A 26,424-nucleotide genomic window follows, 5' to 3' on the forward strand; every position below is an offset into this window, starting at 1 on the left:
TTTGGTTTTTCTCCGGTACCGGGAACCGAACTCACAACCTTGCGCTTGCCAGGCAGGCGCTTTGCCGCTGAGCTAAATCCCCAGCCCCCAATACCTCTTTTACGATTGTAAGAATAAGTGTGACTAATGAAACGTAATGTAGATCATAGGTTTTACTGTAAAAAATAACTTTATGGTCATGTTACATTAGCTACATAAATAGAGAAAAAACAGTTTATGAAACAAAGCTTTCAAGTTTCTGTTAGCTAAGGGTATGATCAAGGAATTCAGTCAAAAACTATCAACAAGAGGGATGTTTTGAATTTTGTGGTATGTATTTGAGTGTCATAGTGATGAGGAGATTTTGTACATTTGCTGGAAAGGTACTAGGGGTGTTACATAGCTTGTAGCATAGCAGGCAGTCTCACGAAATATGTCAATGCCTGTCCTTCAATTTTCATGACTTTCCAAAGTACTACTTGTGTGTTCATATAGGTGAAAACTTTATAACTACCTGAACATATCAAGTATACTATTTTTGTACAGTTTTATAAAATATATAAATTCTTATTCCAGTTCCCCAAGTTGCAATATTCTTTGTTTTCCTGTGTTACTTAGGGTGGTTTCTGATCTTCTTAATCCAATTTAACATTATAAGTACTGTGGTACCTTGGTTCACAAACTCAGTTCTCTCCACAATCCTGGTCACAAATTGAACTAGACAAGAACCAAATCAAATTCCTCCACAGGTCAACATTGAACCTAAAAATCGAATTTGATTAAGTTCTCATCAACTCATTTTGCAACCAGAATCATGGAAAGAATCATTTTATGAACTGAGGTGTAAATTGGTATCTGATTTCTTCATTATGCCTTTTAATGTACTCACATATAACCATTTATAAATTAATTTTTTATTTTGAGATGCGGTCCTGCTAAATTACAGAGTTACCCAGGCTGGCCTTGCATTTGCAGTCCTCCTGCCTCAGCTTCCACAGTGCTGGGATTACAGACATGCACCACAAGAATTGGCCCCAAAGCTAATTTCTTGTCTGTGCTCATGATCTTATTTCTCCCATTCTTTTGGGTCCCCTACTTCATCAGCTATCCCTTTTCCAATTTATTTTCATTACCAGTCTCTCACCACAGGCTAAAACCACACTCAAGTCTCTCCACTTTTACATGGGAAAAGAACTCACTATGATTATCTAGTCAAGTTTCTTGAAATAATGACCTACAATGGTAACCACAGTTCACGAGCTTAATTCTTTCCATGATTCTGGTCACAGATCTCATTCCATAATTCTTTTTGCATATACTATACAACCAGAATAAAACAAATTTTTTGACCAAAATCATGGAAAGAATTAAGTTCATGAGCCAAGGGACCACTGTATTTGATTACCTCCATGATTTTTACTGACCATTCAACTCTCTTCAGACTGGCCCTTTGCTATGCTATGAAAATTTCTACGAACATGTCATCAATAAATTTATTAGACCCTAAATCCGTGGTGCTATGGCTTGTATTTAGATGTCTCCCAAAAGCTGCACGCAGTCATAGGTAGGGCCTTTTCAGAGGTGGCTGAATCTAGAGTGTGTGATGCTGGAATTGATTTATGGTACAATGCTAGGCTCAAGGTCAATATGATTAAGGGTGCCCACCCTGAGTAGCCTGGATAAAGTAAAAGGTGCAGAAAGACGCTGTTGAGGTTCCCTTGCTTGCTTGCTTGCTTTTGCTGTCTTCTGCCTCTGTGAACTGTTTCTCCTCTGCAATGTGCCTCTGCCACACCACCCTGCCTTGGAGCCCACCAATTATGACTGATACCTCTACAAACTGTGAGCTAAATAAACCTTTCCCCTTTTAACTTTGGGTGTTGAGTATTTTGTCTCAGCAAGGAGAAAAGTAACTAAGACACATGGCCTACTTTGGGCAAAACCTGATTTGACCACTCTGGGACATCAAACATCACTGGCACCATTCTCGTTGGAGATCAGCCTATCCTTGACTTCCATGACTTCACACTGACCCACTTTCTTTATTTCTCCAATTGTCTCTTCTGAATTGCCTTGTTGGACTTTTTCTCTCTTATTCTGCTTCAGTGTTTCATGTTGAGAACTCTATCCCTACCTGGAGAATCACAATGCTGTTTAAAATGTTAAAGGTTCTAATATGTTCTACAGTTAAGAACTTTGCTTAACTTGTTAACCCCATGTTTCTCCAGCCTTTATCACCATGGAAACCTTATATTTCTATAAAATGCTAAAAGGTAGTGGCCAATCTGAGGGAGAATATGCAAGAAAAGAGCACGAGAGCATTGGAGAAGAGAATAATGTCACACAATCCACCAAACATAACAAATCATGAAATATTCCTTAATTTCATCAAAGTAGATTAGGGGGAAAAGTTGTATGGGTTGTCTGGAATATTACCTAGAACTGTTGTTAGGGGGAGGGGTGATGCTGGGGATTGAATTCATGATCTTCACACTGAGCTACATCCGTAGGTCTTATTATACTATTTTCTAAAATTTTAACACAGGATCTCACTAAGTTGCTAAGTTGCTCAGGCTAGGCTCGAACTTGTGATCTTCCTGCCTCAGCTTTCCAGAGTTCTGGGTTTAAAGGCATGCGTCACCACACCTAGAGGTTTCATAAGAACACTTCTAGAAGGTTGGAGAGAATTTTAATGGGGAAGAGACAATACTTTCACCACTCCCTGCACCTCTTTTCCAAGCAAAAAGTGGGAAAAGGATAAGGAAGACCAAATGAACATGTCCTTTGCTTGAGGATGTAGGCATGGCTCTGAGGAAGGTGTTTGTTAAGATTCCAAGGAAGGGTTGACTAGTTATGATTGTTCTAGATCAGTGGTGGTGAATCTACAGCATGGGTGCCACGGCAAGTTGAAAACTAAAAGTTTTGCCATTACTGTTCTAGATAAAGCATCTCAGAACAAAATTGTGTATGGAATATTTTTTAATGAATTTATTGATTAATCTACAAAGATACAAAACACTTGTATTAGACACCTGAAAATGAATTTATTATGGTAATTTATTATTATCATGCCTTCTGCCATGTGCCACTCTGCCTTGGAGTCAGCCAGGTATAGACTGAAACCTGCACAAACTGTGAGCAAAATAAACCTTTCCTTCCTTAATTTTGGGTGTTGGGTATTTTGTCTCAGCAACAAGAGAAAAGTAACCAAGATGAAAGGGCAACTGCTTCACCCTGTATACTGATTTAACTGTTTATCTTATCCAGAAGCATCCTGACAGGAACATGCAGAGTAATGTTTGACTATCTATCTGGGAAAGATGCTCCAGCCAAGGTGACATATAAAATTAACTATAGTAAAGCTATTTTTAATTGTGTATCAAAACTCTTACCAAATAAATAGTTGAATTTTTTAAAGACTTTCTTTTCTGGGGTAATTATATTCACAATTTTTTTTATTAAGCTTATCATCAGTATTATAATAGCAAAGATATTTTTAAAACAAGAAAATGATTTGTGGCTTTTAAAATCACATTTTAGGTTACTACTCAGACATTATAGGAGTTGAAACATATTTTTAGCATTAAATATACTCCTATGTTTAGCATTATGATGCAGCATAATGAAAATTGATTCCAAGTAGATGTGGTGGCCCAGATATTCCCAGCTGCTTGGGAGGCTGAGGCAGGAGGATTGGAAGTTTGAGGGCAGCCTGGGCAACTTAGCAAGACCCTGTTTCAAAATAAAAAGACACTGAGGCTGTAGCTCAGTTTTAGAACACTAGCATGTGCTAAGCCCTGGGTTCAATCTCCTTCTCCAGGGAGAAGGGTGCTATTCTTTTTTAAAATTTGATTTCTGCACAGTAATATAATAAATATTTTCAGTTTCAATATTGACTGCTTCAGAAATCTTTCATTGTTTAATCTCATGCAGCTCTTTGCTTAATTTAAAAAGTAATGCTATGTACTCTCTATATTTTATTTTATCTTTTCTATAATTCACTTTATTTGCCTTCATTTATGAAATATTTACTAGGTATCTTTATTTGAGACAGGGTCTCACTATACAGTCCAGGATGGCCTTGAACTCGCTGTGTACCCCAGGCTAGCCTCAAACTCATAGCAATCCTCCTGCCTCAGCCTCCAAAGTGCTGGGTATCTTTATATATGGAGCATTGTTCTTTGTGCTTGGAGTTAATAATAAAGAAAATAAGGCCCCTGCATTGTGCATAAATACGTTATGTAAAATGTGAGAAGATAATATGTATGACAAAAGGAAGAAACTTGAAGGCATGTCCAGGGAATCAGGAAGGTGGAGGGAAAAAGATGGGCTGAAGGTGGCACTGAGGTACTGCTCAGAGTAGCTGTCATGAAGGCGATGCCCTTTGAGCAGAGGTTGGAAGAAATGAGGGAGTCAATGGACATGTGGAGGAAGGGCTGTCAGACGGAGGACCAGCTGGAGCCTAGCATTTCTGAGGATGAGCAAGGAGGCAGGTGTTCCTGAAATAGAGAAGGAGTAGTAGAGGAAAGGAGGTCCAAAACCAACTGGCTGGATTGTTCAGGGCCTTCTAAACTCATGTCCTCTACTTGGAGAGATGAGAACTGGTCCAATATTTTGAGCAAAACAGTGCCATGATCTGATTTACCATTTCCAAGAGCCACCCTAGTGGACATGTTGAGATGAGATTTTATAAGCAGGAAAACACCAAGTCAGTCTGGAGACTCCTACAGTAATCCAGGGAAGAGCTGTTGGAGCCCAGACAGTGGTGGCAGTGTGCATGGTGAGAAGTGGCTGGATTCTGGATGCGTTTTTGAAGGTAGAGCTAATAGTTTACCAATACAATTGTTATGATCTTGATAGCCAGAGTCATTAAGAATAATGCTAAGTTTTAGGCCAGAGCAACTGGAACAAATGAGGTGGGAAAGGTGGGGCAGGTGTAGAAGGTAAGGGTTGGACAGAATTTGAGATGTCTCTTGAACTTTCCAGTGGCAAGGTTGGATAGGTGTCTGAGTCTAGAATTCATCAAAGATGTCTAGAGTTGACACCTTAAATACTTGGGAGCTCTTAGCATCTGGGAGTGTGTATGCAGGAGGGTGGGTCACATCATTAAAGAATGAAGTATAGATAGAAAAGAGGCGATACCAAGGATAGGGACGATGAGAAGAAAAACTAGGGAAGTGTGTTGTCCTGGGTAGCAGTGTGGAGAGTGTCAGGAAAAAGCATGTGTGATGACATGTGTCCATTAAGATACTTATGGAAAGCACTGCTGTCATGAATTATGTTTCACAGATGATGAAAGTCGGGCCAGAGAGGCTGTAACTGTTCAGAACACGTCATAGCAAGGATGAAAGGAGGCAGAATATAAACCCAGGGCTTCCTGCTCTAAACTGCAACTGAAAGGAATAGGTCATCCTAACCATTTTTAAATAGGGAAGACAAGTATAGCCCTAACGATTCATGTTTGATTTTACCACTCCTTCCAGTGTGTGCTTACTGTGCAGTCATTTATAGAACACCGAATTTGCATCACTACATTGTATGAAAAGCAATGCAGAATGAGGGAAGGCGAATGAGAAGCAAGTGTTCAGGGAAAATCTAATATGTGCCAGGAACTAGGCTAAGCAATTATGTACTCTATTTAATTTAATCTTTACAACCTCTTAAGAAAGGCATTATTAGCTTCATTTTTCCTTTAAAAAAATGATGGCTGTATCTTCTCCAAGGAGAGGTCCCAGTAATTCATAGTGCTGGGTTTCAAACCCAGTTCAGTCTCAGTTCTTTGTTATAAGCTATAGCTCTGCAGACAAAGAATGGTTCTGTTCTCAGCTATAAAAAGATTTAGGTCTTATTTGTAACATACTACATTTCTCACCCATCTCAACTTCAATGTTGCTTTTGATTTTATTTCAGAGAGCATTGAATCAGGAAGCCAAGCTGTAGGAAATGGTTGTGGTGGGGTACTACTTAATTCTTTATCCCAGTGGGTGCTACCTCATCAAAAACTGCGATGCCTGCAGTTTGCTCAGGAGTGGAAACCATGTGACTTCACTAAACGGTGAATTCTAAGTCCCGAAAGAAAATAACTGACAACCAAGATTATTACCCTCAGCAAAGCTAGCCATCAAAAACAGAAGAGAAACAAAGACTTTCCCAACAAGCAAAAAGAGTTGCTTGAGGAAGCCTTACATCCAGAAGTAAAAGAAAGATAACTACAAGTATGAAGGCATGTGAAAGTATAAAATGCAGAACAAGAGCTGATACATAAAAGAGAAATAGAAAACACCAAGACCTTAACAATACAGTAAAGGATCAAACCACAGAGGTGAACAAAAGGGAAAAGATATTTAAAACAATTAGAAAAAATTCACAAACAAAATGACAGAAATGGCTTTAGTATCAGTAGTAACCTTGAATGTAAATGGATGAAATTTTATAGTTAAAAAGTAGACTGGCAGAATGGATTTTAAAAAAAGAAAAGACCCAACAATATACTGCCCACAATAAACTTATTTCACCAGTAAAGACACAAAATGGAAGGGTAGAAAAATATATTCTGTATTCACTGTTCTGAATTTTACATGAGCATATAGCTATTTGAAATAAAATAATGCATGTCTACAACTTCAAATGTTTCAATTTTATAATTTTGTCTACCCACTTTAATATATTGTTGTCCATTTCTCCTTCACTTATTTTAATCTGTTTTCTACTGCATTTCGCCCAATATAAAAAATAGATAATTTATTTGATTCCTTTCTAGGGGAAAAGTTTATATGTGGTGAGGCTAGTGCTGGGAATCAAGTGCTTCTTTCCTTTGTGTATTTGAATAAAACTATTTTCTTTTCAAAAAAAGCGAAAACAAAAACAGAACAAAACTGCAGTGCCAAGACTGACTCTCCAGAATCCCAGAATATCTGTTTGATTCTGTGACAAGTCCAGTCATCCTCACGGTATACAGGATGTCCACAGCCATTTCACCTGAGTTTTACTATGACAACTAGAGTTTCACATACTATTTTTGGACACAAATACCAATGTCCCTATCTTTTAATACATAATCTGAACGAGCTTCACTAACTGGACATTTTTCTAGTAGCTCTGTCTGTATTTATTTCCAGGCTCTCCAGGAGGTAGCTCCATCAGGAGGTATCCAGTGTGTGTGGACATTCTTTAAACCTCTTCCTTTGTCAGCCAGGTTGACTGAACCTTAAAACATATGTTTGCATTTGGGCGAGTAGGATCAGTTTAAAAATAAAAGAATGAATCAGAAAACTGCTTTTCTGAAAAGAAAATTATAGTCCCTGGATTTAGAGCATGCCAAAAGTGTGTTGCTAATTCTGGGCAATCTTGCCTGACAGTTACAAATATGACAATAAAGCAATGTTGAACCATTGTTTCCATGTTCTGCCCTTAAAAATAAATGATTCTTATTCTTTTGGCTTCCTGAAGACTAATCAAAGGAAACATGAAGCAACAATAAGTTGGAAGGTTTCCTTTGGTTTTCAAGTTTCTTCTGTAAGCATTTGTGGTAGTGGAATGGAATTAAGAACACATGTAGAAGTGTAAGGACTAAGATCTTTATAAGTCACTAACTAGCAGGAGACTTAGGAAAATAGAATTCACACAACTTTTACATTTTAAAAATCAAACTTTCATGGAGAGAACACGAGTATGCTAAGTCATTGGTTGTATCAAATTTTTAGTGTTTTGAAGTTGAGTTATGAGATCATGGTCCTTGGACACCACTTTCTTTATCCAAGCACTGTGGGTAATCAAATGTGGGACGCTAAATAAATTTATTAATAAGGAGAAGCCCATAATAGTGTGTAGGATTGGATTAGTAGTGTTCTGTGTAAGAAAAATTATGCAGAAAATCTTATTCTCCTAAGTTTTACAAAATAGGCACGTGCTGCTAGTCCCTCCCCACCAGCAGGGCCTTGATCCTTGTGCCACGGCTGGTCCCCAAGCTTAAGCTTCATTAAATTCATACTCAATTTGTCTCCCTTTATGTACTTATTATATTATAAATACTATAAGTATTCTCACTTAGCAAAAGATTGAAAACATTAGCAGAGCTATATTTGTTTGAGAACTATAAAGATAACTTCAGTTGCTAGATATGCATTTAACAGATTAGTGATATTACAGAATCCTTTTGACATTTCTTTATGGTAATTCTAACAAAACATAATTTGTATTCAAAGCTGCTTTCAAAAACTTGAAAACATTTGAAGCATTAAGCAGTTATTTTAGTGATTCCTGAAATTTACTCATTAATGCAGAGAAGTGAAACTTCAAATATATAAAGAAAGTTTTAAAGAATACTAAAGATCTCTGTTAGATGGGGGGATGGTGTGAAAAAAGTTTAATGGCTGGAAGAGTGTTACCTTCTCGTACATGTTGCTTAAATGATTTTATAAATCTCATATAATTGTGAAAAAACTATTCTCTATCCCTGATCTGAAAAGGCCATGAGTAATCAGTCTGAGTCTGCATTTAGGACATTTTGTGTAGAGATTTTCACATGGTGAGTTTCAGAACCAGAATCATTGATTCAGAGCCAGAGTTTAAAACTGTGGTTCAGAATTCAGTTTTAGGAAATTTGCTTAGAGCTGATCAAACTCCGGAGAAGTGATGCACAACATTTGGTCTTAAAAATGATTTGTGTAACAATTATATTAATAAATTAATTTCAACTGAGAAATATAGCTACCAAATGCTGATGATGGTTCTGGACTTCTAGGTTTTTTATAGCCATACCAAGGTTTAGAGTCAGGTAATTACAATTTCAGTTTAAAGGGCAATGAAGTTTTAATGCAGATCTCAGATTTCTCCTATGGAGCTGTGATAGTGATCCACCTCAGACCACCTATCTCACTGGTGGGAGGACACTGAGACTTATTCCTTATCTTTCTGCCATCCCTTCATGTGCCTCTGTTAATATATAGCATCTTTAACAATTTTTTATTTTACACAAATTAAGTTTTAGGGCCATTTCTTCCTGTTGCTTTAATGATCAACAATGTGGCTTCCATTAAGCCTATGATTATTAGCATCATTTTTGGAAGGTGACATTTCTTCATCTTCATGTTGCTGTCTATCCAAAATCTATAGATAATGTCACTGGTGAGCAAATTGTGTTTGGCTGAGATTTGTCATGTGGGGACTATCAAAGAAAGATTGAAGAATCCTGAAATAACTTCTTTCATGTCCTGGGGAGAATCTGTAGTGAGAATCGGTAACCTATGGCTTTTCTATGCCAATGACTACCATTAATATTTAAAGATGTACCAAATAACATTCCCTGAAATTTTTCAGAATTTATTTTACTTGAAGAAGTGAACATATTTACTTCACTTCTTTCTAATGTTACCTAAAAATTTTAATCATCCAGTTGTTCAGGGCAGTGGAATGTTCTGAAAGTTTTCTGAATTTACTATTGCATATAACTGGAATGAAATAAATCTATCTGCCTATCTATCTGTTTATCTGTCATCATTATCTGTCTATGTGGTATTGGGAATTGAGCCCAGGGCTTTCACACTGAACTATATCCCTAGCTCTTTTTATTTTATATGTTGAGACAAGGTCTCCTGAAGTTCTTAAATTGCCCAGGCTGTGCTCAAATATGTGATCCTTCTTTCTCAGCCTCCCGGAGTGCTGGGATTGCAGGCATGCACACTTAGCTGAAAACAACTTTATTCTCAGTCCTGAAGCACCAGTAGTCCTTGCTGTACTCAAGCTGGTAAAGATCCAAAGAAAGAGGAATGCATACAAATTTTGTGCACTATGTAATAAGTATAAATGGTTTTGTCAAATGAGCTTGTTCGCCCTCCATAGCCATTAGCACTGTTTCTGTTAAATGGCAATCTGATATACACACTCTGAATATCTTTGGAACCATGAAGCTTGAAAATGGACCTGAGGCCATTCACAGTGACCAGTAGCATGGTATTAAGTGCTGCTTTCTCACAGTGCGGGGCTCATCAGAGAGAGACAGCAATGGGGGAGTAGAGGCACTGGCTTCACATCTTGGCTCTCTGGCTTTCCAAAGCATGGTGACCTTGAGCAACGTATTTAATCTCTCCCAATTGTCACATCTGCCAAACGGGAATAACAACACCGTAGGGTCATATTTTAGTGGATGTTACGTTCCTAAGGGTAAAATTCATGCATAGTATCGTTCTCTCATTCTTTAGTGCTTTATTGGCCACTAGGACATCAGCCACAAGTAGGTATAAAGGCAAGTGCATCTTTTATTTTATTCTCCTTTCCCTTTAAGTGTGACTTCCCTTTCTCTGAAAATACAGTATCAGTATTTCATTAAGTGAAGGTCCAGAATATTTGGTTTGAGAGATTAACAGGATGTCTGTCTATCAGTCTCTCTTTTCCTTCTCTGCATTCTAGATCCAGAATGACTGAATGATTGTGAGATAGGTTAATATATTATCTAACTTTTAATTCCTAATTAATTGTGTTACTTTCTATCCTGTATAGTGATCCTTAATAAACTCTGAATGGGATTATTTTGTTACTTCTAATCCTGTGCAACTTTTTACACGTTAGTATAATAATTATGTCAGTGACATTCAAAAGCACATGGTTATTAATTACTTAAAGCATATGAAATAAATTATGCCCATTTTTTGGCTATGTCCCAGCTCTGTTTTTATTTACTTACTTATTTGTTTATTTATTGAGAGACAGGGTCTCACTAAGTTACTAAGTTGCCCAAGCTGGGTTTGAACTTGTGATGCTCTTGCTTCCGCCTCCCAGAGCGCTGGAGTTACAGGCATATGCCACCACCCTCAAACATGTTCATAGTTTTTATAACTTGATTGTATACATGACAGTGTAAGTACGGTATTTTTAAAATAAAGACCCTCTAGCCAGGCATAGTGGCATATGTTTTACAATAAAATCCCTCTAGCCAGGCATGGTGGTGCATGCCTGTGATCTCAGTACTTAGGAGGCTGAGGCAGGAGGATTATCACAAGTTTGAGGCCAGTCTGGACTACATTGTGAGTTGAAGGCCAGCATGAACTACATAACAAGATCCTGTGTCAAAAATTTTTTAAAAACCTCACTTCAACTTTTCCCAATTGTGTTTTCAATTAAAAGTATTCATTTAAACAATATTGTATAGTAATTTAAAAATTGTTTTGTAAAATAAGTATTTATTCTTAACCAAATCAGATTATATTAGATAAGTAACAGAAAACTGTAAGAACTTTTTTTTTAAGTTGAGAGCAAAGAAACACAAAGGTGTTATTTGATTAGGAATTATTTCATTTGGAGCTGTTAGCAGTTATGGAAATAATCATCTCTTAACCTCATTTTATGAACTTCTGCCAGAGATTTTGGAAGGTATCCATAACTATTAAGATGTTTTGTGCCTGACTTTAAAACAATTGTTGACCTCAACATTGAGCCTGCATGACAATCCTTCTGTTTATTTTCCTCTTTAATTTTTTCTGGAAAAGTGAAGAAAAAAATTGATTTGAGAAAGCAGCCAAGAGAGACTATTCACAACATGTTAGTGAAATATTAATATAAAGTCCAACCTTTTGTTTTCATGAAAAGAATTATTAGATACAAGTTTTTTAAAAAGTGAATTTTAAGACTAGGAAACCTGCAACAAGGTAGAAATCTTACAATAAATAAGTATGTTTTAATCTTAAGATTCAGAACTTTATGTTTAAATATGTTCTACCCAGGTGACCATACATTTTAAATATCTTTACTTAATTTACCAACAAACCTTTAGGTAGAGGAAGCAAGAAGATTAGATGCTTAGAATCACAGAAGTAAATTTTCAGCTATCAACAAATACTACCTCTTTATTATTAGAATTAATCCCAATTACTCCTAGGTGTATATCCAAAACAAATTGAATCAGTAAATCAAAGAGACAGACATCTACATTCCCCTGTTCTCTGTAGCACTATTTACAGCAGTCAAGAAATGGAAACAACCCATGTGTCCGTCAACTGATGATAAAGAAAGTGTGGAACATACACACAGCAGAATACTATTCAGCCATAAAAAGGTAAAATCCAATCATTTGCGGCAAAATGGATGGAACTGGAAGACATTATTTCAAGTGAAATTAGCCAGACACAGAAAGACGAATACCATATGACCTCACTGCCATGTGGACTCCAAAAAGGTTGTTCTCAGAGACATGAGAGTGGAGCGGTGGTTACCTCCGCAGAGGAAAGGGAGGGTGCGGAAAGGCTGACTCATGAGTACCGAGATGCAGAGAGACAGGAAGCAGAAGTTCTGGTGTACTATTGCACAACAGGGTGACGTAGATAACTGTTCTGTGTTGTGGATTTCAAAATGCCAGAAGAGAGAAATTTGGAATTTGTCACCATAAAGCAAGGATACTCGTTTGAAGAGACACACATGTTTAACCTTACCTAGACATTGCACCTATGTTTTGTATGGTTCCCCACTAACATGTACTATTTTTATTTTTTTGTATGTCAGTTAAAAATAAGTAAATAAAAATATATTAAAAACAAAAAAGCCTCTTTTATAGCTTTGTCAATTCAAATTTTTTAGTGTCTGGGAAACATTTCTGTTCTGTTCAAATAGACGCATGTAAAATGTATGAAGGAATAAATGAAATCCCTCACATTCCATGTGGCTTTCCATAGAACTTCTAGTGATTATGGAAGAATTTTAAACATTTCTCAAAAGAAATTTTAGGAAGTGAAAAAAAAGGAATTGAGAAAGAGGCAAAGATTTTCTCAATGATTCCTGACCTACCTCCTAAATTTTCTAATCTCAAATGTGCTAAAGTTTGGCTCAAATGAAGGAAAGCCAGGCCTACTAAAGAAAACAAATATTCTCAGTAGGCAGCACGACATTTGAAAACTTCAAAGATGTGATGATGTGGAGAGAACAAAGATTACTTTTTTTTTGTCCAGATTTTCCTCTCAACTGGTTTCTAAGGAATATGACTCTTCACTGTTTTGTCTAAAACATGTGTACTAAAATACTTCAAAATCATAAAAACTATCAGCCATAATGAGTGCGTGTGGTAGTCAGGGTTTATAAGGGAAACAGTTTAATACAGGACACATAATTTATAGGATTATTTTATGATAATCACCCAAAGAGTCAAATACAAAAGGGTGCAGGAAATCTGTCCACACACTCAGGACACAAAGAATCCAGCTGAGGGCATGGATTTCATGATGATGCTCTGCATGAGTCCAGCTGAAGACCTAGAGCCCATGACAATGCCTCCCACAGTCCAGCTGGAGGCCCAGAGAACGTGACAATGTCTCATGCGAGTCTGTTTCACGGATCTGTGCTGGGGAGGCCCGAAGGTCAGTGGTGGAAGCTAGAAAGTCTGTGCCAGTGGAATGAAGGATCTGTGCCAGCAGGCTGAGGGATCTGAACTGGAGCCAGGAAGCAACACTCAAGGTAAGGACCTGAGCTCCCTCAAGAAGTACCACAGCCATCCTCAGTGACACTGAGGTCCCGAGCTCCTCTGATGATGAGACAGCTGAGTTTGTATCAGGAAAGCCAGCTTGACCAGCTTCTCCAGGCAACTGAGCAGTGTGCTCTTCCCCTCTGGAGCCAGGAAACGATGCTCAGAACGAGGACCGGAGCTCCCTTAAAGTGAACCACAGCCATTCTAAGTAACAATGAGGTCCCACGCTCCTTTGACAGTGAGAACAGCCAAGTTCATATCAGGAAAGCTAGCATGATGAGCTTCTCCAGGAGAACCAACAGCCTCCCTTCTTCCTCTCCAGTTCTCCTTCTGTGCCGTTGGCAACAATCCTCAGGTGGGGCCCCCACACCCAGCACCATGCTGGAGGTTACATGTTGACTTGTCAGCTTACCATGGTGCATCTATAAGGATACTCATAAACATATTTTTAAACGAGGAAAGAGACTTTGTCAAAGTGTCTTAAAGGTTTCACAGAATAATGTTTTGGAATCAATCCTTACAAAATATCCGGAGCTTTTGTCCCTAAATGTAGGATAATACAAGAACATACGTAGTTCTGTCATTTCCTCAGTTCAGTTCTGAAGATTCTGGCTTGCCAACGTAGTCTCAACCCTTCTTTCTCTCTCTAAAGATGCTGGGCCTTTGGGCTGTAAAAAATTTCAGGAAAGAGAGCAGAAGGCGGGAAAGAATAGCATTAGGGGGCAGGAGATAGGAGATTTCACAAATATGGGAAAAAGATATAAAACAGCTGGCACATGACGGAATTGTATGCAACATGGGAAAGCTTATTGAAAGAGATTTCTTGGTCCCCTTTCATGGTTCTTAAATATAGAAGCAAAAGAATTATTTCTAAATGGCTCCTGCTTGGCCCTGACACTTCTATAGCATGGGCCATTGCTTTCTACAGGCATATTTGCAGGGGTTAATAACAAAAATCAGTTCAGTCCTACATTCTTTACATCAGTACCAGGGTTACCAATTTCTGTAATGAAGATCGGAGCAGTTTAGATACAGAACCTGGGTGTTTAGGCATCGGAGCTGAGCATATGTGAACTACAGACTTTGAGAGTCAGTTTCGCACTTAGATTTTCTGTCCTGGTTTGTAAGGGAGAGAAAAAGGAGCAAAGAAAATTTCTCCAGAATAGCACTTGTTGTTTAAGAAGGATAAAGTCTAGTTTGCATGTTGATGTACTATGGATAAATACCTTAAAGAAAACAATGCTGCCTTGCATGAAATATGTTTTCTTCTTCTAGGAAATATAACAAAATATCCTTCTTAGTTATGAAATTCTGACTCTAGAGGAAGTTTCAAACCCCTTGAAATTGTTCTTGCTTTCTTTTAGAATAGTGGTTTATTTCTATGACTGGTTCTTCAGAAACCTTCACCGGAAGTGTAGCACGGGAGTACTTCCTATGCCCCACCCTCAGGGACATTTCTTTGCCAATGTCTAAAGAAATTTGCAGATGTTGTCATTTGGGAGTGGGTGGTACTACCAGCATCTAGAAAGTAGAAGCCAAGAATACTGCAGAATATTATGCAGAACAGTGATTAAACCCTGAAGATCAATAGTGTCAAGATTGAGAAACCGTGCTCTCCTTACCTCTGGATTGCCTAGGCACAACCTCTTTATTTCCACCTTCCTCTTACACTGCAGTGCCAATGTTGCCTCCACTGTAACCAATTTTTCAACTTTTTTATGTCCTTTGTAGCAGTGGGCCATTTCACCTGGCATCTTTATTTATCAGCAATCCTTGCTCGGAGTTCAGCGGAGGGAAACTGAGTGTGGGGAACTCAGTTCAGTCCCGTACTGTATACTATTGTAACTGACCGTGTGGGCTTTGGGTACAGATGGGCTGAATTCAAACCCAGCTCTACCATTTATTATTTGTATAACCTTGGCTAAGTTTCTTATTCTCTGTGTACTTCAGTGTTTGCACCTGAAAAAATATGGATCAAAATGGTACCCTACAGGAGAGTTCTTGTGAGAGTTAAATGAGCTAACACTTGTAAAGCACTGAGACTGTCACCTGATACGTAAGTGCTGTAAACGTTAGCCATTGCTGTTCTTTCTCAATAGCCCGCGGAGATCTGCATTCTGCAACACCCTTCTCCACACTACCTCATATCTGGGGAACAAGCATGTTTTAGTCAAAATGGTTTCTTGTACATGTTTACCTAAACTATAAATTTTTCATTTCCGTGATGACCAGACTTTTTAAGTATGACAAAGATTTGGGCTATCTAGACGCCCTCCTTGAGGCAAAGACTGCATACAAAAATAGAAAAGGGCAATGAAAAAAGGACAACTATTTCGAAACATTTCCCTCGGTGACACACAATCTTCCTCCATAGATTAGAAATGGGTAAGTGAATGGGTGAGAGGATGAGTGGATCATGGACTTCACCTAAGATTCTAACAGGAGTGATCATGTGGATTTAATGCCTTTCACTGTGATGAGATTTGTAAAATAAAACAAAATTTGGGAGCACACTGACAGGTCACTTGTGCCCTTGAGTCTGTGGGACATGTAGGGAATAAAGATTTAATGTCCAGCGTGTGTGTGTGTGTGTGTGTGTGTGTGTGTGTGTGTGTGTGTGTGTTGGGGACTTATGGATTTCATCTCAGAGTAGAAATTAGAACTAAGATATAGACTTAATACTTTTTGGCAAATAAATGGTAATTGAGTCAATGACAGGATAAAATACTATATGGAAAGAAATAGCTGAATCAGAAAAACAGTTTCTGGATGGATGATGGATGGATGGGTTGGTAGATGAATGGATGGATGAACAGATGGACAGACAGACACCAATGTTGTATATTAAGGTGAATTAAGGACATAAATTGTTGTTTTCAGTACAGCTAGGAGAATGTTATCTGTGGGACAGCCAGAAAACATCTACTGGTTCTGCTTTGAGAAGTGCTTAAATGTCCAAGCCACAATACATAAACTGGTAGAAACACACATAGTTTGATTCTCCTATTTTGGTACTTTAAAACTTATGCCGGGCATGGTGGTGCATGCCTGTAATGCATGCAGCACTCGGGAGGCTGAGGCAAGAGGATTGCTGCAAGTTCTAGACCAGGCCAGGCTACAAAGTGAGCTCAAGGCCAACCTGAACTGCATAGTGAGACCCTGTCTCAAAAAAGACAAAAAACAAACAAACAAACAAAACTTATATGTTGTGAAGTGGGTAAACCTATTCTCAAAGTTAGGCTAGTTTGCTTGTATATTTCATCCCACACCGATATTTTAAGATAGGCTTGTGTGCTATTTTAATTACCCTGTCTCTTTTAATGTTTCAGATCATAAGGCGTATGGATTATCTGCCTCAAAAGGCCGTCAAGTAGTCACAGCGATAGAGTACCAAGGTATAGTGTCTCATTTTTCTGAGTTGTATTCTTCAAATACCTTCTGAGGATGACCTATGTGAAACTGTATTTCTAGTTGTTGGGATCTTCTGCCTCACCCTACACTAATTCTTCTACCTGAAATGCTCTACGCTGATTCCATCTTGACAACTCTTGCTCCATCTCAGTAGAAATTTTGGAAAATCAATAAAAGACAGATCTCTGAGGTATAATAGCTGCCATGAAGAAAGTCTAATTTGTGAAACAGGGAGCTAGCGATCTTAAAAAGTTTCCAACTAGTTAAAGATGGTGAATGGAAATAGTACCTCAACCCCACTCTAAGCATTTGAGGTGACATTAATGTATTCTATTTTGAGCTAACATTTGTAGCAGCATAAAAATATTCTTAGGATTTATTAATGGGTATAAAGTTGAAATTTTGTTAAATGAAAAAATTCTGGAAATTAAATGCACAACAGTGTAAATACACTTAATGTTATTTAACTGTACAGTACAAAATGATTAAAATAATAAATTTTAACAGCTGGGCATGGTGGCACATGTAATCGTAGCACTTGGGAGGCTGAGGAAGGAAGATTGCTGTGAGTTCGAGGCCACCTGGGTTCAATATTGAGTTTGAGGCCTGCCTGAATTATACAGTGAGATGCTGCCTCAACAAAAAAAAAAAAAAAAAGGATAAATTTTAGTTATGTGTATTTTTGCCACCGTTAATGGAAGTAGCTGGGCATGGTGGCACGCACCTAAAATATCAGCACTCAGGAGGCTGAGGCAGGAGGATTGCCACAAGTTTGATGCCTGTCTGGCATACACAGTGAGTTCAAGGCCAGCTTGAACTACATAGCAAGACCCTGTCTCAAAAAGCAAAACAAAACAAAAAAAATTATTGAAGGGAATTAATGAGCAAAAAAGTAGTGCCTTAAGGCTTTTATGAGTTTACTTCAAATATTGACATCTTTTTCCAAAAGATCTTTTACTTGAATATAATTAATAATATATAGCAATCAGGATAATTGTCATTTCTAATATATTATGCTTTTTTAAGGCTAGAGATGATCCGGTATGGTGGCACACTCTTGTAATCCCAGCGTTCTGGGAGTCTGGGGTCCAAGTTCAAGTTCAGCTGGAACAAACAAATGTCTGAGTTCTCATCTTCAAATACGTTTTCAGTTCCCAGAATTGGGCTAATAGGCTTGAAAGAGACAAAGATTAAAGAAGCCTGATGTCCGGATTTAAACAAGATAGTCTTTGTACAGTACTTACAGTCGTGCCTAGGACGGAATAAGTGTTATGTGCCTTCCTTAAGGAAAAATGTGTGAAAATTAAGAACAAGTCCATCACTCAAAAATAACAAATCCCTTCACAATAAATCACTGAAATAATTACTGAGGTTATCTGGATCCTTTGAAGCTCTGATATTTTACATGATTTAGCTAATGAGCCCCACTTTATTGTGGGTTAGTTTTAAATGAGGAGCGGTGGGAAGAGAAAACCAGTGTTTGGGAGTAGTTTGCACTAAGTACTTAACGGGAGGACAAACAGGGCTGGGTCGGATGCCAGAAAGGAGCCTGGCCAGGCTGAAAGAACAAGCACAGCGGAGAGGCAAATGGAGCAGAATGTCCCTGAGGGACAAAGGGAGTGAAGTGTGTTTTCCTGCTCCCCACTGGAGGGCCGACTGCTGGGCCCAGTTAGGTGTACATCCCTGTCTCTTACGCTCTGCACCATGATATCTGAATGAGCACATCAAAATTACATCCTCTAGTCTTCCAGTACTTTACAAATGTACTGAGGGAAAATTCACATAGCCTAAAAACCATCATTTTAAAATGAACAGTTTAGTGGCATTTAGTATATTCACCACTTATGCAACTGCCACCTCTACCTGGACGCAGAACATTTCTCTCACTCCTAAATTAAAAATGAAACCTTAGGGGCTGGGGATTTAGCTCAGCGGCAAAAAGCGCCTGCCTGGCAAGCGCAAGGTTGTGAGTTCAGTTCCCGGTACCGGAAAAAAACCAAAAAAAAAAAAAGAAACCTTGCACCTAATTACATTACTTTTTAATGCAGGTTTTATTTTGAATGTATTTGTAATGTCTTTCTGTGATCTATTGCAATCAAGTGTTAGTCTCAGGGCTGGGGATACAGTTCAGTGGTAGAGTACATGCTTAGTACGTTCAAGGACCTGGGTTCAAGCCCTAGCCAAGAAAAAGCGTTGGTCTCACTCCAAAATAAGTGTTTGCTGTGATTTTTAACTGAAAATTTCAGTTTAATTCCAATTTATTTGTGACCAGTTATTCCAATATGGCAAACATAAATTTCTGTGTTCTTCCATATTTTACTTTTAGGCTATTTTACACAGCAGCTTCATCTTACTTAAAGTTTATAATATTTTGTGATTTGTACATATGTGCATGTGTGTCCTACCCATTTCATTCAGGTTTTAATCTCTTATTTCTCCAGTGTCAGAAATCTGTGAGTTAATCCCTTCTTTCTGGTTCTGCTGGTCTGCATCACTTGCATGCTGGTGCCAAAAGCAGGCCGGGACTGGACTGGGGCAGCGCTGTCAGGCTTGTGAATGACATGAACAGCCCGGTGAGAAGCGTGTCCAACCCTGAATGCTATTAATCAGAGTTTACTTAATAGCAAGTGTTTCTTCTCAGAAGTAGTTTCTGCTAATTCCTCAGAACTACTTTGGTAGGATCGATTCTTTTCTTGTTATGTAGGATATTTAACTCACTAAGAGTAAAGTCAAAAGATAGCAGCACAGAATCCTAGAAAGATTAAAATTTATAATGATTCTCCTATCTTATAAGTGATTATTTTGCTACATGTTCCTGCTCATGCTTTTTCTAAATGATTATCTGCTCTCCACTACATGAAACAGGTGTTTTGGCAATGAATGAATCACCTTAATAGAAAAAACTTGACAATTTTTTTTCTGTTTTAATATGCCTGTGTTGAGGGAAAAAAACTGTGATGATATTTTCTTTTATGTTCAAAACAGAGGTAACCTTTTAGTTCTGAGTTAGGAACTAAAGGATTTATGGGTAAATTTGTGGTAGTGTCAAGTGCAGGTTTCTGTTACATCAAGGCAAGCTTGCAACTGAAGAGAAGTTCCCATGGGTGAAAATAATAATGGCCGTGTCTGGAGTGTGTACCGTGTGCAAGCTGTCATGCGCACCAAGTGTGTACATCCTCTCATTTAATCTTTATGACAGCTTTGTAAGGTGAGCACTATTATTTTATATTTTTAAAAATATACATGAAGGGCTGGGCGTGGTGGTGCATGCCTGTAATCCCAGCACTCGGGAGGCTGAGGCAGGAGGATTGTTATGAATTCGAGACCAGCCTGGGCTACAAAGTGAGCTCAAGGCCAGCCTGAACTGCACAGGAAGACCTTGTCTCAAAAAAAAGAAAAAAAAAAAAAACATATATATATATACATGAAGGGCTGGGGATATAGCTCAGCAGCACAAGCGCCTGCCTGGCAAGTGCAAGGTCCTGAGTTTGATTCCAGTACCAAAGAAAAAATAATAATAATAAAATAAAATAAAATATACATGAAGATCTTATTCATCATAGGGAAATTGTACCTGTACATGATATATTTTGATTTCTCTATTTTTCACAATCACCTCTCCTCCTATTTTATCATTTTATGAATGTGGACATAAAATTCAAAAACAGAAAGTAATTTTCCCGTTATCACATACCTAGTGCATGACAGAGCACTAACTCTAAACCCTATGCTGTGGATTGGCATGTTATGTTATAGTACCTCTGAAGCTAGGTCAGAAAATTATGCTGGCTGTGAGCGTTGAATTTTGTCTAAAGAAATCAAGGAAAGTCTGTGAGAGTTAGCTTCTAGGTTCATTTGACTCTTTATCTTCACACTGACCCCATGATTCCAGTATTTTTTAATATCTTTGTTCATTTCCTGTGGTTGCCATAACAAAATACTACAAACTAGGTGGCTTCAAATAACAAAGATTTATGCACTCACAGTTCTGGAGGCAAATGTTCAAGATATTGGCACCCTAGGTTCTAGGTTCTGGCTTTTCCCTGCTGTGGACACTCATTCTCAAAGGCCCGTATGACATATTCTAAAAGGGGTGAACTCTCACTACCCTGGTTTTTAAAATTACACCCTTGTTCCCAGCAGTCCCCAGCCTCACATGCTCTGCTGTACTCTCCCAACCCCCGCAGCACTCCTCGCCCTCGGAGGTACTGCAGGTTCCCTTCTTCTTTTTTTTTTTTTTTTCGCCTTTTTGAGACAGGGTTTCGCTGTGTAGTTCAGGCTGGCCTTGAGCTCCCTTTGTAGCCCAGGCTGGTCACAAACTCGCAACGATCCTCCTGCCTCAGCCTCCCAAGTGCTGGGATTACAGGCGTGCCCCACCAGGCCGGGCTTGCAGGTTCCCTTCTGATGTTGCTGTTTGCCTCACTTCCCCAGCCAGGCTGTAAAATCCCAAAGGGCCGGAGTTCTTTGCTATATTCATTGGTATAGCTCAAGAACAGTGTCAGACATGGGAAATACTTAACATACTTTGGACAAGTTGGGTAGACCATCTCCACATTTTACATGGTCAGTGAGGGAGTGGGAGGGCTGGAGTAAAGTTAGTGGATGTAGAAAAACCATTGATTACATTTTCTAATATAATTTCCTTAGTTTTTCCCATAGAGCAGTGAGGACACAAATCATGAAGAATTCACCAAGATGGGTGTGTGGGGTGTACGTGTGGTGTGTGTGTGTGTGTGTGTGTGTGTGTGTGTGTGTATGAAAAAATACATGGAACAATGTGACTGAGTCTAAAATGATTCTTCAAATGTAAGAATAAGACATGGAGAATGAGTAAAAAAATGAGTGTGGGTGTGGGTTTAATTGTTGGGAAATTCAACAAACTACGGGAAGGAAACCTATCTAAAACTCAAGACTCCGGAAGGTCACCACCCCCTCTCCTTAATCAACAGAACAGAGCTGCGTTTCCTCAGACAGGTCCCTTAGCACACATTTGTCTCTGTAGCATAGCTGTAAACACTTTGTAAAATGATATTTCTTTGTCATGGAAAACCTGTTTTAGAAACTTTAAGCATCCTTCAAAACAACTTTTGATTCTTTTTTTCCTTGCCTTTCTTTTCTCTGCCCTATTTTCTGCTTGTTTTTATTCCATTTCTTTATTTCTAGCAATGAGTCTACCTAATACTAATACAGACTGTATGTATAAAGAAGAAAATCATCATGCTTCCAAAAAGAAATCATCACTTGGTACAGTTTTCAGCCACACATGTACTTCCAGGCTTTTGTCCATGTCAGTGTGTGTATCTTTAATAAAGTCTGGGATAACATTTTTACACAGCACTAAATTTGCTTAATGTCAAAAATCAAAGTTATGGAAAAGATCTTAACATAATTTGTCTCCTAATCAAAGACAGTTTGCTTTCTTAAAGGCGTATGATTTGCCTTGTGGGAAGAAAATCTCTCGGAAATATTCATTTTATGTTTTAGAGAGCCTGGGTGAAGCATGCTTTAAAACTGTTTATAGCTGTAGGGTTCTGTCTGGCAACTAGGCTGTTTGCACGCCAGCACTACGTGTTCCTCCCCTCAGTCATCTTGTTTAGACAGTTGAAAAAAATGACTCCTTCGGAGGTTCCAGGAATTCTTCAGTGATGCAATTGCAGTAAATTTCCTACAACTAAATGAATTTAATCTCATTGAGGATGTTCCATTTGATGCTGAGGTTAAAACTTTTAATAGTTTATCTGCTTTGAGGCAAGGTTATACAAGCGGTCATTTGGGGTGCTGGAATCACCGATTTGTTAGAGGCCCATATTGTGTTTATGTTAATATACTGTAGAGAAGATCAACAAAGAAGGGATCCAAGTGAGAGGGAGCCTGCTGGGAAAATATCTCTGGGATTCCCCAGCAGCATAGCTTGGCCTGGACAAGGTGCCTTGCTTAGGCACTAAGTGTATAGCGCCCTCCCTATGCCTCGGCCTTGGTGCTCATCAGAGCTGACTGAAATATTACTTTATTTACCTCTTCCAGCAGACTGTAGACTCCTTGAGGGCTGATAGGGAATAATAAGATAAGAAATTAATTGTAGCTCCTGATTGTTAAGTCTTTATTATGGTTAGGCCTCGGTGCTCTGCATATATTATTGTATTTGAAGACTCACAACAGCTCTAAGAGGTACAACCTTATTTTGCTGTTGGAAAATCAGGCTCAGTAACTAAAAGAAAGCAGAATAGTGTCACATCATGATGTGGAAGAGCTGTAATGCTTCCAGTTCAGTTTTGGGCTAAGCCAACAGGGTACCTGTTGATGTAAGTTATGAATGAATAAATAAATGAATCAAATGAGTAGAAATGTAAAGGAGTAAGTTAAGGATGTTTAAAATTTGTTAACTTAGTAAAATATAAATTCACGGGGACAATTAGAAAATAAAATATTTCTGTTGTTGTTTCTAGAGGCTATTTTAGCCTGTAGAAATCCAAAGAAGCCCATTTCCTCCAGATTAGAGTGGAAGAAACTGGGGCGGGGCATCTCCTTCGTCTACTACCAACAGGCTTTCCAAGGTAAGACGTTGCAGACCTGATGAGGTGAGATGAAGAGAATACAGCCCAGATCGTTTAATCTAAAAGTAGGAACAAGACAGGACCGGTTCCTGAAAATCTGTGTTTGTAAGTGTGAAGGGAAACCAACAGTGTCTCACTTAAAACATAACAACCACAAAAACAGAGACCAGAGAACAGAAGTAAGTGAATCCCACTGGGACCCGGGGCCCTTGTTTTCTCAGTAGATTAAACTATCAAGATAAAAAGAGGGGAAAATGGTGTGAGTTTGGGATGGAAGATTGCTGCCACCACGAGAAGCTCGGGGAGTTAGGACCTAAGGAAAGGTAATTACACTGACCAGTAGCAAAATGCTTTTTATGTGTTATGTATTTGTTTCCAAACTCTGCTCTTCCTGTTGGGTGTACAATGTGCTTTCAATGAAAAGTGAGGTAATAATGGATGAAATGTTATGACATAATTTGCTTAAAAATCATCCGTTGGTTAAGGGTACAGATGAAATAAGATAGAACACACACTGATTACTGTTGACAGATGGAGAATGGGTATACTGAAGTTTATGTTCCTCTGTTCTCTAATTAGATGTTTGGATTTTTCCATGATAAATATTTTATGAAAATACAATTTAACAAGGATAATAAACATGTGATTATTTTTTTAAAACTATGTATTATTTAATTTTAAAGAATTAAACAGAAACATGTTTTTAGTTCATAGAAAACTTAAAATATTCCTTCTGAATCTTATTTCTAATCACAAAGTTATCTAGGCTGGGCTTGATCTTGCAATCCTCCTGCATCAGCCTCTCAGAGTGCTGAAGTTACAAACATACATCAGCATGCTCAGCAATTTTTAAGGTTTAAAACTGAGTTTACTAGCAGGAAAATGAATGCTTAGTTATTAAAATGACTTGTGGAAGATTTCACATATGAAGTTATTTATATAATTGTCTTCTTTCCTTAAAGGTGATTTTAAAGATCGAGCTGAGAGAATAGATTTCAGTATACGGATCAAAAATGTCACAAGAAATGATGCTGGGAAATATCGTTGTGAAGTTAGTGCCCCATCTGAGCAAGGCCAAAACCTGGCAGAGGACACAATCACTCTGGAAGTACTAGGTAATGTGCATGTGTCTGTGTGATTACTGTCACCTGCCCTATCTTCACCACCAGCTCTGGAGCAAGGGGGCCCATGGACCCCCCCAGCCATGGACACAGCAGCACTAACTAGGATCCTCAACCAAAAAAGCTGCAGGAACTGCAGGTACCACCTTCCCAGCACGATCTTGATTGTTTCTTCCTACTGTACTACTGTGTGTGCTGAAATTTTACTCTCACTAATTTACTATCAGAAAACCTTTCCTTATGATTGATGTAATTCCCAGTGGTCTTATCTATATATAGGAGTATTTTCCTTAAGATTTCATTTTCTAATAGCTTTCAGCATAATATACTGTTTCTGCTGTCACCTAAAATAGTATCACATGATAGGAAAACAAAAACAAAAACAACAACAACAACAAAAAACAAAGCTAAAATGTAGCCATGAGAAGGATTAGAAGGTGTGTGGTTAAAAAAAATTAGCATTTATTTTGCAGCTAGTGTGTTAGGACCTTTAGGTAATTTTACTTCATTTTCACTGAAACCTGCTTTTTATAGATGGAGAAATAGAAATTAAATTATCTGGATCCAGATGAGCTAGCTGCAGACCTGGTATGTTTAATTGCTATAAGAACCACGACAGCTAAGATCAGGGTAATTGCCAAAGGAACATGATCTCTTCTCCTTCATTAGTGTTACCAGAAGCCGCCAAGTAAAGTAAATAAAATAATTCCCTTTCTCTTTTTCAGGTTGTCCAGGCTTTTTCTGAAATATTAGTAAAGCATTAGTATAGAAAAAAAATTCAGGGAATTTATCAGCAGATTCAGCTGGTGTATTCATTTTGCATTGCTGTGTAACAAATTATCACGAATGTAGCAGCTTGAAAGAACACTCACTTCTTAACTTACTGTTCTACATATCAGAAGTCCAGCAGCAAGGTCGGGCTGTACTCAGGGTATCACAGAGTTGAAGTGAGGTGTTGGATGGGCTGAATTCTTGGCCCGAGGCTCTGGGGAAAACCCATCTCCAGCCTCATGCTTGGTATTGGCAGATTTTGCTCCCTTGTGTTTGTAGGACTGAGATCCCATTCAGTGCTATTTATCAGCTGGAAGCCACAATCAGTTCTTAGAGGCCACTCACATTCCTTGCCTCTTGGCCCGCTCCATCTGCAGTGCAATAAATCACCTTCCAATGCCCGCTGTGCTTTGAATCTCCTCTGACTCTTCCTTCTGTGAGCAGCCAGAGAAAGCTTGCTGCCTTTCACAGCTCATGTTTTTAAGTCAGCCCCTCTGTAAAACCTCCCTCTCTCAAAGACAATGGATCTGCGGCCCTCGTTACATCTCTGCATCCCTTCAGTACAGGACCAAGATTACAGCTGGATTCAGTAACTGAGAGAGCATATGTGTGAACCAAAGATGGGGACCTTGAGGGACCACTTTAGAGACCACCTCCCACACCACTTTGAGAGTTTCCTTCATATGAGATTATCAGATGAAGTCTGCTTTACTTTTCAAATCCCTGAGAGCAGAATAACTTTAATTCCTGGAGTTGATACTTTCTAACTGGACCAGGTATACGCAGAATCAGATTTTAATTTGGTACCAAACCTAGAAAATATCCTCAGATTTGACTTCTTTTGAACACAGTTGACAATTAACATTAAAATCATTAGTGAAGAAGGCAGTAGAGATAGAAGGAAAAGAAGAACTGTTGTACTGGCTAAGATAATGTATGCTGTTACAGCAGAAGAGCTTCACAAGAAGCTTCACGTGATAGAAGTTTTTTTTTTTTTCATTTAAGTAAAGCCTGAAATGCTGGCTCAGGGCTGGTAGTAGAGCCATATTCCTGTATTTCATGAGATTATTACATTAGATGTAATAATTATTACATTATTACATTAGACTCGGCCTAATGTAGGATCATATATCTCTGACCATAT

At 38.4% G+C, this 26,424-nt stretch overlaps 1 protein-coding gene across 1 annotated transcript in view; it reads left to right on the top strand.

Annotated features, from left to right (window-relative positions):
- Jam2 (junctional adhesion molecule 2) overlaps positions 1-26,424 on the top strand; it is a gene marked incomplete in the record, with an annotated part of 67,661 nt that overhangs the window by 22,927 nt on the left and 18,310 nt on the right. The window contains 3 exon segments of the mRNA XM_013503918.1: positions 16,753-16,818; positions 23,281-23,388; positions 24,351-24,503. Coding sequence (XP_013359372.1) covers positions 16,753-16,818; positions 23,281-23,388; positions 24,351-24,503 — 327 coding nt within the window.

The sequence above is a fragment of the Chinchilla lanigera genome, unplaced genomic scaffold (assembly GCF_000276665.1).
Source record: "Chinchilla lanigera isolate Chin_1 unplaced genomic scaffold, ChiLan1.0 scaffold00006, whole genome shotgun sequence".
NCBI classification, from domain to species: domain Eukaryota; kingdom Metazoa; phylum Chordata; class Mammalia; order Rodentia; family Chinchillidae; genus Chinchilla; species Chinchilla lanigera.